Raw genomic sequence first — 12,936 nt, forward strand, 5'->3', positions numbered from 1 at the left:
TTGTGGGACCAGTGAGAGGGTGAAAAGATGTGGGGGCATGTGCGTGTGTGAATCTGCGAGTTGTGCCTGCGATTTGGACGGGTTTGGAATTTCGGTATTTGGGCCGCAGACCAGGAATTTGCATCCTGGGGGGTCAGGGAGAGGGGGTTTGGGGAGTGGAGGATGGCAGTGCAGGGGGCCAGAGGGGGGGTAAGGGGGCTGTTCCTCTCCTCCCTTTCTCGCTCTCTCTCGCCTCTGCCTGTCTTGCTCGCTCCCTCTCTCTCCCTCTCTCTTTCTCTCTCCCTCCCTTTCCATGTGCTCAGCTGCTCCAGCTGTCGGTCTCCCCACTCACTCTCTCTCTCAGGGTCATACAGGCAGGAGTTTAAGGGACCACTTCTGTACGCCAACTCGGCTGGGACGACCGCAGCCGGCAGGAGGGACACACTGGTCAGACGGAGACTGAGAGACAGAAGATTCCTCTGTGAGTTTTCCTGTGCTTCTTTAGCCTCTTACACATATCAAAGAATGGCTGTTTGTTAAAGAGAGACTTGCTGGATGACTTACTACGTTTTGCGAGCATTTTAGGGAGAAGTAAGGGAGGTGAGATGTACCTCTTACCCACTTTTTCTTGTACAGGCCATACACGTCACACTTGCACCACTGCCCTGCTCTCTGCTCTGCTCTCCCAGCTGCACTTGGCTCCTTATGAGAGCCAAGATAACGTGGCTAACTGTGTCTGAGTAGTTTACTTCTTGGCTCTGACTGTAATATGGGGTTAGACAGGAAGAGAGGCAGTGAGTCACAGGGCACATGTTATCGTACTGTAATATTGCAAAATCCTTCCGCCTCATCCCTCTTGTACAACTTTCAACGTCAGTGTCACAAGATCAGTTTAGTCTCTAGGTGGGGGAAGTTCAAAATCTGAAACACAAACAGGTGTCAACATGTAGACGAGTTCTCTAAACCTGGATGACCTCACAGTGCACAACTGCTGTTTCACTTTTTGTGTAATCAATTTCCTGCAGGTAAAAGCAGATGTTTCCACTTTAAGGTGGGGATTAGAAAAAGCAAGCATGTCAAAGTTTTCTGAACTCTAACACAAAAGCATCACATGTTAGAGTTCAGGAGGAACATGTTTTACCTTGTGAGTGAGTTTCTCCGACAGGGCGTTATTTCTGTCCTTACCTGTGGAGCTTCCCGGAACAGAAGTCAGGCCGAGTGTGAGATGGAGACTCCCTGATTGTGGATATGCAGGTTCACTGCCACAAATGTAACTGAGCACAGCTGGTGGAGCGCGCTGGGTCACCGTGTTCTCAGGCTGCTCCACGCACAGCCAAGCACATCAACGCAAACTTTGTGTATACACTACAACAAGTGACCATCCTGGAGTCTAAACTCTGTGTGTGTGTGTTCCAGCTGTTGGTCTTTTTTTGGTTTCCATGTGGTCACTGATATAAGCCGCCTGACATTTTGCTTGTTAAGCTGTTCTGAATGTGTGAATTTAAAAATGGGTCACCTGGCAGTCCTGAAGCTGAGCCAAGTTCCAAATACTTCATTAAGTATCGATGATTTGTATTTTTTATTTTTGTGGGCTAGTAAATGGTAGACTTGTATAAAAAAGAAGCCCACCACAAGTTCCCAGAGTCCAAGATGTCGTTTTCAGATGTCTCATTTTGCCCCACTAATAATCAAACCCTGCTGCATATTTGGGTTACTTTCGTATTGACAGAAAAAGCAGGGGAAACTGCACATTTGTGTAGTTGCTTTCACTGTTTTGCTGGAAAACGAGTCATGAAAATTCTTCCTGATTCATTTTCTATGGATTGACTCATCAGTTATTCAAATCATGTATTTTCCCTGTCAGTGGTGGTCGAATGCAGACAATGAAGTTCTGTATCAGAGCCGCATTCTCTGACATCCTCCTACACATCCTCCAAAGGGATGGGAGGTTAGGGAAGAGTGGCTGGAGGTCTGGCACCAGCTGTCCTCTTATGTGAACTGTGGGGGGTTTCCCAGAACCCGATACTCTGGGAACCACTGTAGTGGCAGGGCATCCCAGCTGAGAACTGGTGCCCACATCCTTGCCACGGGCATTCCAGAGATCTGCCGCCACTTGATCTCCAGCAGCAGGAGGGAAACACCCATGCATCCTTGCTGCCCACACTCAGTAGCCAGTGAGTGACTGGACCCCAGTCTGATGGTCAGTTTGTTTTTGGGTGGTTTCGGGTCAAATTCTTGCTGGTTGTAAGTCACTGTTGGGCCAATTCAGAGAGATCACGCACTGCGGCTGTCTGATTGCGCGGTGGTATGCCTTACCGTCTGAGCTTACAGTGTGAGAGCATATTTTTCTGCTTTTCACCACTCAAAGGTCACGGTGATGTCATTCCTCGAGTATTTCGGAGTGTCCAAGTCACCCTGCGGCCTTCTGTTTGTCTCAGCCTGAAATAAAACAATAAGCAATGCCTGCAAATGTGGCCTCGGGAGTTTATATCAGAGCGTGAGTGTATGCACGTAGACAGGCAGTGATTATGACCTTCCTCCCTGTATTTTAACTGGCGCTCACTCACTTTGCAAACAAGACTTGCTTAGGATTTTTTTATTACTTCAATTTGTCTGTTTTTTTCCCCGTGTCTTTTTGGTCTGGCGGAGATGGAACGGGCAACTTGTTTATGTTTAGGCTCAGCTTAAACACTTATAGCTTCTTTCAGGAACATTAACTGAAGGATGGTTGTGTCATTGCTGCCAGAGAGGCCCAATCCATCACCAATGAACCATGCAATATATATTTACCTTAGAAATACACTACATGGTACAGAACAATGTATTAAAGTAAAAATAGTAATATCAAAAAATATTCTACTATAGGAAAAAATCTTGCAAGAGGTGTGGGTAAAAGACCCCTGTGCATACAGTACTAAGACATCAAAGATAGGGCTCTTAAATAGTGGCCACAGAGACCCTTATATTTTGATAATATATTATAAACATTTAGTCTAAAGCATACTGGAAGTTGATTTAAAGAGGCTAATATGGCAGTTAAATGGTCATGGCTTTTAGTTCTTTACATTCTCATGTTGATTAATAGTGTTTTGGTTAATTTGTTCTACAATAATCCAGGCAGATAAAATAAAAGTGTTTATAATGGACTGATTTATGGTTTGTATATTGTCTATTTTTACTGAACAACAAAAAAGCCAGTTGAATTACTTAATCTAAAAGTAACCAAGATTTATGTTTTACATACATCCAGGCAGGGTACACCATAGACAGGTACTGAAGTTGCTGCAGGACAAATATATTTTAGATTTTAAATCTATATCAGAAAATAGCCATAGTAACTGAAGCTTTAAAATAAATGTAGTAAATGTTGTGCAGATCTTTTTACCCTGCACTGGTCCATTGGTTTGATTGAACCCTGTAACCCTGTTTAATTGCACGACTCTGAAGTAGTCATCATCTATCAGTCTCTCGCATCATTCTGGAGGTAATCTGTCCAACTCTTCTTTCATTCATGCACGGCTCTCTGTTTGATTGTCAAACAGTTTTTCACAGTAATGCATAAAGACTATTAAAGGCCCACCACAGGATTTCAGTCATGTATGAATGGCCCAGCGATTATTTTCTTTTTCAGCCATTGTGTTGAAGATGTGCTGCTTTGCTTGATTTCATTGTCCTCTCCCATGATCCAGTTTCAGCCCAGCTCTAGCGGGCAGACTGCCTTACATCTGACTGTGGAATAACTTGGTATACAGGGGAATTCATGGTCCACTCAGTGACTGCAGGGTGCCCAAGTCCAAATAATTACCCCTCCACCACAGTGAGAGACAGTTACTATATGAGGCATTTGTGCTGATATTCTGTCTTTGGCCAAACATCTCCACTTTGGGCTGACCTGTCCAAAGGACATTATTCCAGAAATCTTGTGGTTTGTTCAAAAGCAACAAACTTAAGCTACAAAGCTACAAACATAAGCTACAAACTTTTTTTTCTTTCCCTTCCAAACAAGCCATACTTGTTCAGTCTTTTTCTTACTGGACTGCCATGAACTTTAACATTTAACTGAAGCCTGAAAATTTTAAGTTTCTGTGACCATTGCACAGATTGAATTTGCTTGTCAAACCGGGTTAACACACCTAAACGCTTCAGACCAGCAAACTGCCAAAACATCTGCTTTTATAGAGGTGGTCACAGCTGCTCATGATCACCTAATTCAGTCCATTTCATTATCAGCTCCTGGCTGCTACTTAAACTTTTAATTCTGATAGAAGCAGTAAAGGTGTTTTATAAAGTTCCATGAAAGCTTTCACAGAGCTTTAAATATTTCTTAAATAATAAAAGTGTGATTGCACATACTTTTTAAAAGATGTTCAGTTGCTTTCTCTGCACAGCTTTGCATATAAACCGAAACAAGCTCACTTAGACATATGACGACATGACATGTCCTATAATCCATAAAAATCCATAACGTTTTATAAGCAATGTTTTTGTTAAATAAAGATTCATTTACTGAGTACAAATGTTCCCTGTGAAATGCAGTTTAGCTGAAAGTGGCATAAAATTGGAAGTTACGCAAGTAAAGAACCAGAAATTCTACTTAAGTGGAGCATTTAATGTGTTTGGTTATTTTGGCAAAGACAGATTCCCCCGTCCGTTAAACAAGCATGACTCTGATTCTACATAAAATAAGTTTGGTAGGTGCAAACTAATGTAATCTGTGAGAGTGAAACAGCTGAGCAGGAGAGGCTTCTGTAAAAAAAAAAATTGATGTTTTGGCCTGGATTGATGCGGGCCCACCGATGCAGCGCTGATACACTGTAAACCGAACCTCTGGAGGCAGCGCTCACCAGGACTGTCACCCTGCCGGCTGCCAGCATGCAGACATAGAGAGCTTTCTGTGAGCAGCTAATATGAAAGTATTTCTGGGATGTTGACTTTGTTATTTTCAGCAAAAAGTTGGAGGACGTCACAGTGTTTATGTTCTTACCTGGCACAGTGATTCACTCCATTTATTCTCGCTGCGATCAAGGGGGAACTGTTTGGTTGTCAAACGGTGAACCGAGTCCAAGAAACGAACTGTTTGCATTCTGACTGACTTCTTAAAACTTGGCTCTGGTGCCTTTGCTTCCAGTTGATTTATCCATCTCAGCTGTGGGAACAGCTAACAGCACAGGAGAGTTTTGAGACAGAATCAAACCGTTTTTGTGATTTTTGAGTTTCGAATCTTGTCTTTTGATGTTTTTTTTTCTTTCCCCCCCACTCCTTCCTTCCCTCTGTCTCTCTCCGTGAACACAGATACCACTGCTCTGCACATCACAAAGGCTCGTCTTCAGGGCACCGCTACCTGCCTGATTGTTGTGTGTGTGCGCTTGTGTGCATGCTCCAGTCCGATCTCCCAATCTCCCATCAAATAGTGCATTAGTATGCAGGGTATTTGTGTGCCAATCTTGTGTGTGTGCATATGTGTGACTGTGCTCCTCCGCAGTGCGATTTCACAGCCACGTTCAGAAAGTGACACCTACACGGTAAGGATGGATGAATCTCTCCCCCTCTCCTACTCCGTTCTTTTTTATTAGCATCTCTTTTCCACACCTGTCACTTCACATTACAGGTTTTGTGTTGAAATGCTGGCCTCCAATCCTCTCTCTGTTCTTTCTTTGTGCTCTTTCTCATTGCCTCATCATCTTCTTGTTCAAAGTTCCACATAAATGTTCCCTTCTCAGGACTTTACAGTGTTCATTGCTGGGGTTAAATTTGGTTTTAATACCATGTTTCTTCAGGCCTCTGGTTTCTCTTTCCATGTAGGTTACAGCAGCATTTTTCCCTTGAATGATAATGACCCTTTTTCCAAACAGTGGCCTTAAATACTTTTTTTTGTTTTTTAGGGTGACATTTTGCTTTAGGAAAGTAGTTTACATGTCACAAATCCTCTAACAGAAGCAGGCTTCTTGTCTTTTTGGCTTAGCAGAGGAAACAAGTTTCTCTATCCTCCTCTTTTTCTTTTCGTTTTAATTTTTTTACACGTCTCACTACTGGGAAATTTATTATGTATTATGAATACATTATGCAACTACTTGGCACAGGGGGGCTGTTCACATCTTTCTTTCCATCATTTTCTCACACACACACTGTGTCTGCTGCGTTTTACAGGAATGCACAGATGGGTATCATTGGGACCCTCAGACTGAGCACTGCAAAGGTAAGGCTATGTTGAATCAAGTAACACCTTGATTCTCCTCTTGCTTCTATAATCTTGCCTTGTGTTTTACATTTCAATCTCCCATCAGACATAAACGAGTGTGAGACCATTCCTGATGCCTGCAAGGGGGAAATGAAGTGCTTCAATCACTATGGAGGCTACCTGTGCCTTCCCCGCTCTGCGTCACTCATCCCTGCTCCAGAGCCTCCTATTACACCCGCTGAGCCCTTAAACCCATGCCCTCTAGGCTACGAGCCTCAGGGAAACAGCTGTGTGGGTGGGTGTCTGGTTTGTTGGTCTGGGGGTTGGAGGTGGACAGGTGGCCGCAGGATCAGCGATTGTTAAGCATGTTTGTGTGTGTGTGTGTGTGTGTGTGTGGTTGTGTAAACTCATTGTTGGCGGCCACAGATTGTGAGGGACAGGTGGCTGCAACAGGTGTTAGGACTGGAGGCAGCATGTGGGTGCAATCTGTGAGGGTGTGAGTGAGCATGAGTCCACGGGAGGCGGGCAGACAGTGCAGGAATTTGGAAGATTTCACACGAGGACAGCTGCTGTGTTTTAAGACTTGTAGCGAGAAAGTGGCCTGCATGACACAGCAAACATGACTCAACATGATGTTCTCAGCTGCTGGGTGCAAGTGAGGGGAACGTAGTGGCCAGTGGCATGTAACACTCACACTGTATATGTCAGTCATGCTGCATGATGGTGTGTTCGCTCACAATAACAGCGTTTTAAACGTTTGTATCACCACACCCACAAACACAGACATCGATGAGTGCGAGAGACACGAGCACGACTGCCAACCCAGCCAGGAGTGCATCAACTCGGTGGGCGCCTTCACCTGCCAGTGTCCGGATGGATACCGGAAAGTCGGCACAGAGTGCGTTGGTGAGATATTTTGAATTTCACCTTTAATTGGTGTAATTAAGCTTAACTGGGCTATTATGCGTTTCTTTATTTTCTCTCCTATATACAATGGTGGATTTGAGTCTCAAATAATGAAGTCTGCATACATAAAAGTGTGAGCCAAGAAGTCAGACTTCAGACTGCTCTAAATGCCCAGTTTCCAACTGTTTTTTCTCTTCTTGTGGGAGCAAATGGCAGCTCAGCAAAGACCTCCTTATATGGAAATAAGGCGAGGCTTACAAGCACTCTGTTAACAGCCCATGGCCCTTTGAAACAGACAGAAATAAATAACAATTTGTTTGAACTGTGAATCATTCAAAGCTACAGAGTAAGAATATGAAGCTAGAAAAGAGCATCATAGCCCCCCCCCCCCCTCCTCTGTGGCAATATGCCCAAAAATCTTTAGAAATTTAAATCTTGTTCTTAATAACTCTCGTTTGTCTCGCAGATATCGATGAGTGCAGGTACAGGTACTGCCAGCATCGCTGTGTCAACGTGCCCGGCTCCTTCTCTTGTCAGTGTGAACCAGGTTTCCAGCTGGCAGGAAACAATCGATCTTGCATTGGTGAGTTTTAAGAGTACAGCAGTGTGAGTAACAGTCCTGCATTTCTAATATTGACTAAAAAAACTCTGAAATAATAACAATTTAAAGTAAAAGTATGTTAGGTTAACATCGAGAATTGTAATAGTTGATGTGTAATGATGCCAGTTTTTTTGGATGTTTTTCTTGCAAATGTATACTGCTGCCTCCCTCTCTCAGTATCACTCCCCATTACTTCTTGTTAATGCTGTAGTTAATTTAAACTTCTTTATATTTGTTTGGTAGTTTAAGCTATTTTTTTTAAAAAATAATTAGCGCTTCAATAAAACAGTTAATTACATTAGTTGCATAGTTTTTGCCTAATAGTCCAATAAGTTGCCTATTCTGTAAAACAAAGGCTAAAAAAAACTTTCCAAATGCAAAATAGAAGCAAATGGCAATACTGAATTGCCCCCAAACTGTATGTGAGTACAGTTGTCACAGCTACTTTCAAAAGTATAATTGTTTATTGAGGCTTTGACCTCGGAAAAACTCAGCTGATCTCCTTCTTCTCCATCAAATCCATGTGAGTTAAATTTGATGGGATTTGGATTACATCATTATCTTATAACTCCACAACTGTCACTACATAATAAATCACGTTGTTCAAGTTTAATCGGTGCTTTGATTTCCAGAAGTTCATGACATCACCTTTTTCCACCAGATCCAGTCTTACGTTAAAAATAAAACTGGAAAACTGGATGTTCAACACACTGACATGAACACAGAGTTTGGGGTTTTTAACTTTATTAAAATCCTTTGATCCACAGCCTACAACAGACCTCAGATTCTCTGCTTTTCCTCTTTTCAGATGTGAATGAATGTGAGATGGGTGCCCCCTGCTCGCAGAGATGCTACAACACATACGGCACTTTCCTCTGTCGCTGTGATCAGGGCTATGAGCTCGGGCCCGATGGCTTTGAATGTAAAGGTAATGAAGGACAAAAGGAGCGACAGTGATAGTGCACGCTTATCCCTCTCAGTTTTTTTGCTACTTAGTGATCGACAATTAATAAAACCCAACCTTGTGAATTGTTAGACATCGATGAGTGCAGCTACTCCAGTTACCTGTGCCAGTACCAGTGTGTCAACGAACCAGGGAAGTTCTCGTGCGTGTGCCCAGAGGGATACCGACTGCTGGGCACCAGAATGTGTCAGGGTGAGTGCGCCCGCCTCCATTTCCTCCTGAAACTAACACCTTCCCCTCTGTGCTCTCAGAGTCACAAATGGTGCACTGAGTCAATGCCTATTCATCCTTGTTCTCGAGCCCCTGTCTGCTGTTCAGCGAAACATCACAAGCTGTTTGCTCGCTTTAGATATAAACGAATGTGAAACGGGAGAACACGAGTGCACGGAGACGCAGAACTGCGTGAACATCCACGGACGATACCAGTGTGTGGACAAGAACAGCTGCCAGGAACCTTACATCCAAGTGTCTGACAAGTGAGTGACACTTCGTGAAAGCTTCTGTGTGCGTACGCAAACACGCAACTCCACACACCTTTTCTCAATTACTCAAATATGTGCTGGCCATCGGCTCCGAGTATAATCAGCCCCTGTGCTGAGTTTGGCTCAAACTCTAAGATTACCCCAATTACTTTTTCCACGTACGAGTCCAGCTTTTCAACCTTTTCGTTTGAATGTGTTCCAATGCAATAAGAAAACCATTACATCTGTGAACAAGTGCTGGCTCAGGAACAGGTGTGGGTCACTATTAACATATCCCTGAAGATTTAGTAGTATAAGATGATTTTTAGAAAAACATGAAGGAAAAAAATGGCCACTGTTCAATATTTGTTTAGGTTTTAGCCCTTTGCTCTCAGTCATACTACTCCCTCTGTTGGCTCATTTTCTAACTGCTCATGATGTTTTCCTACTACTAACGCACAACTGTTCTCTTAACTGTAACTGTTTGCTCCTCTCTGTGTGCATTTGTACATCCAGCCGCTGCGTGTGCCCCGTCAACAACCCCGCCTGTCGAGAGCTGCCTTTCTCCATCGTGCACCGCTACATGAGCATCACCTCCGAGCGCTCCGTCCCCTCGGACATCTTCCAGATCCAGGCTACCAGCGTCTCTGCGAGGGCTTACAACACCTTCCGCATCCGCTCTGGTGATGAAAACGGAGACTTTTACATCAGGGTGAGGAGAGTGGGATCCTGTAATCACAACACCAGATGTCTTTAGGTCTAAATACTAACTTTAGACTGGTAATAACAATAATAATAATAACAATAACAGTTGCATCGCACTTCACAGTTTGAATAAAACCACACTTGAAAAATAAGTATACATGTTCCAGCATACAGACACAGAGGAAACATATGGTCTTATATTTATTCCCATATACACACTTTCATCCAGGACCAAAAATAATGGTTAAAGAAAACCTATCCTATAAAAATAAGTGTTTAAAACAAACCACTGAATCAGCTGACCTAAGAGCGTGAAACAGTTAAGACCCTGATCACATGATAGGAGAGGCTGACCTCAATAACTGAGTTATATACCCAGGAGCCTGGACATGTAGATTTTATATGCTATTAGTACAATTTTAAAAGGCAAGACTCACTTATTTTAAATCTACTATGTGTTTGGCATTGAGTATTTGTTTTCCCCTGCACATGTCCATCATCTGAGCCTCGCCTCTCTAACTTTGTCTCCAAACTGCTCAACCTGAGCTTTCCCTCTGATGAGCTCATTTCTAATCCTGTCCATTGAAAACCTCAACATCTTCAGCTCTTCCTCATGTATTTTCATCAGTGCCACCATCTCCAAACCATCTTTTAAACTGTCCTTTTCATAGTTGACCCCCAGTAAAACTTGATAAGACATGTAATGTTGGGTGTTTTGGGTGCAATGCCCACACACCCACTAAAATCACTGAAACCTCCTCCACAGACACACAAAACAAAGGTACGATAAGTAACCTCATCTCACATTGTTTCGACTTTCATAAGCACACGTGGTTCATTACACGTATTTCTTCTTTATTTTTTCGCTTGGACTTCTTAATGTGCCGCCTGTGTTCTACTTTCACCTCACTCGTCTAGTTTTCTAGCTCCTGTTTAGGGCAAAACGGACTCTATTACCATTTTTATTGGTACATGTACTTTGGTAAGCGGAGCCCAGTGTCAACCTGAGGAGAATTTTAATCAGCTGGAATAAATGAAAAACAACTGTGTGGATGTGCAGATTCTTGAAAAAAGAAAGAAGAAGCTCACCTCATATAGAGGTGATGAGACGTTTTAAAAGAAGACACTTTGACATGTGACAGTGAGAAGAGCACCAGTGTAAATGCCACTCTGCTTTAACACTCCATTATTTTCTGTCTTCCCCAGCAAATCAATAACATCAGTGCCATGCTGGTGCTGGCCCGTGCCGTGTCAGGGCCCAGAGAGTACACGTTGGACCTGGAGATGGTGTCCATTAACCCCCTGGTCAACTACCAGAACAACTATCAGACAAGCTCCGCCCTCAGACTCTCCATCTACGTCGGGCCGTACACCTTTTAAAGAAGAAGAGCTGGAGGTGACACGGAGAGCGAGACACAGACACAAACAAGGAGAAAGAAGCTGTAAAACACAAGTGGTGGATGCAGTTCAACCAGTCACTGTGATGTTAAACTAATAGCTTTTTATACTGTGTTGTCCACGGAGAGTGACAGTTTTCTGTCTGCCCTCACTATGTGTAAAAATATACATGCAGTACCGTATGCAAACACATTGTAGCAGCAATGTCTCACAGATAACCAGCAGCCTTAAAATAATTAGTCCTGTCAAAGTCATTCCCCATTTTCCTGTTATCATGTTTACGGTTATTCAGTCATTCATGTAGAAAAGAGGTTTTTCTGCATTCATGGCGATAACGAATCTGTGTGACATATTTTCTGTCTGCCGTCAGGTGGAATGATTCACGCCGGGCGTCACCAGACTTATCCGTTTCACAGTTTACACCCTTATCTTCTTCTGTTTGTCACTTTATTCTTGTCAGCCCTGTTTCCTGTTGACAGACGTGATTCAGTAACCACTCACATCAGACCTCAGCACCCACGCTCCTCCTTCGCCCGCCGCTGTTCATTTCCCGATGAAATCTCCGCCACTGTTGTTCCTGAGTGTTGTACTTTGTTTTTTTTTTTTGTTTTTTTTAATTTTTGTTTTTAAGATTTGAACCCAAATAAAACAATAAACCCTTTCAACCATGTGTCAAGAACTAAATACAGTTTCTTTATTTCAGGTCCCTGTGGAATTTCTAGCACGCTTAGCGAGCTGAAACAAGTACTCGGTTTACTGATAAATTAATTGGTGAGGATTCTTTTAACCTTTTATATATTATATAATGGATTATGTTTGGGTTTCAACTGCAAAATGGAGCGCCATAAAATTAAGGACTGGTCAGCAGATCATAAGTATTAGAAAACCTAATATTTTCTGACAAGCATAGTGAAGCACTGGGAAATTTTTTTGTACTTCTTTATTGAACCCACACTATCCCGTTAATCCTGATCAATTAATTTTTTTTCCTTTAGGAAGAAAAGAAGAAAACAAAAAGTCTATTTAAGGTATAAACCTGACCATTGTGTCACTTGCTGGGTTGCCACTGGTGGAAAAACCACTATTACCAGTGAGGGTTTTCCATCCCTCAGTTTCAAGAAGCTGTAATGAGCCCGTTACTCGACAGACTGCCTGTCTACATCACATAATTCATACTTTTTTTTTTTTATCAGCCGGAAACCCAAGTGATGTTTTTATTATTTCTTGTCTGGGTTCAATACAAAGACATATACTTTCTATTCAGTGATAAGAATCGGATTAATAAAATACATCCAACAACTTTTATGACCAAAATATGTACTATATCTTCTCTACAAATGACCAAATGATCTCACCCCTGCCTCTCTTTCTTTATCAACAGCCTGGACACATTCGCTTTTCCAGGCTGTTAACTACTCTCACCATGTCAGTTGTGATTTGTGTGGTTCAAAATGCGAACGCCCAACGTGGGGCTCGAACCCACGACCCTGAGATTAAGAGTCTCATGCTCTACCGACTGAGCTAGCCGGGCTTACAGAGAGATATACAGTTAGCCATTTTGGCTGTAGTAGCCTAACAAAAAGCTAGTTAGCCTAGCTGATAGACATATATTCAAAGCAGCCAAATACCTAAAGAATGCATCAATAACAATTAAGAGAAGTGAATAAAAAGAAAATTACCCGTTGCACAGAAGAAAGGACCTAGTCACAAAGACCACAACAGTTTTCTCTGCTATGCTGTGAAC

At 42.7% G+C, this 12,936-nt stretch overlaps 1 protein-coding gene and 1 non-coding gene across 3 annotated transcripts; one reads left to right on the forward strand and one right to left on the reverse strand.

Annotated features, from left to right (window-relative positions):
• Window positions 1-261: 261 nt before the first annotated feature.
• On the forward strand, window positions 262-11,862 carry efemp2a (EGF containing fibulin extracellular matrix protein 2a). Of its 2 annotated transcripts, XM_076874980.1 has the most exons (12): window positions 262-460; window positions 5,272-5,501; window positions 6,127-6,175; window positions 6,264-6,452; window positions 6,941-7,063; window positions 7,530-7,646; window positions 8,473-8,592; window positions 8,701-8,820; window positions 8,978-9,104; window positions 9,606-9,801; window positions 11,001-11,190; window positions 11,653-11,862. In XM_076874980.1, exons 2-11 carry the CDS (start codon window positions 5,400-5,402, stop codon window positions 11,172-11,174), a joined length of 1,317 nt encoding a protein of 438 aa, XP_076731095.1. In that variant the 5' UTR covers window positions 262-460; window positions 5,272-5,399; the 3' UTR covers window positions 11,175-11,190; window positions 11,653-11,862. The 2 variants fall into 2 exon arrangements, with proteins under 2 accessions (XP_076731095.1, XP_004545678.1); XM_004545621.5 differs by having other exon boundaries at window positions 265-460; window positions 11,001-11,862.
• A 788-nt stretch (window positions 11,863-12,650) lies between these two features.
• On the reverse strand, window positions 12,651-12,723 carry trnak-cuu (transfer RNA lysine (anticodon CUU)). Its single transcript has one exon. It is a non-coding gene; the product is annotated as a tRNA-Lys (tRNA).
• Window positions 12,724-12,936: the final 213 nt, after the last annotated feature.

This window comes from Maylandia zebra, linkage group LG2 (genome assembly GCF_041146795.1).
Source record: "Maylandia zebra isolate NMK-2024a linkage group LG2, Mzebra_GT3a, whole genome shotgun sequence".
In the NCBI taxonomy this organism is placed as follows: domain Eukaryota; kingdom Metazoa; phylum Chordata; class Actinopteri; order Cichliformes; family Cichlidae; genus Maylandia; species Maylandia zebra.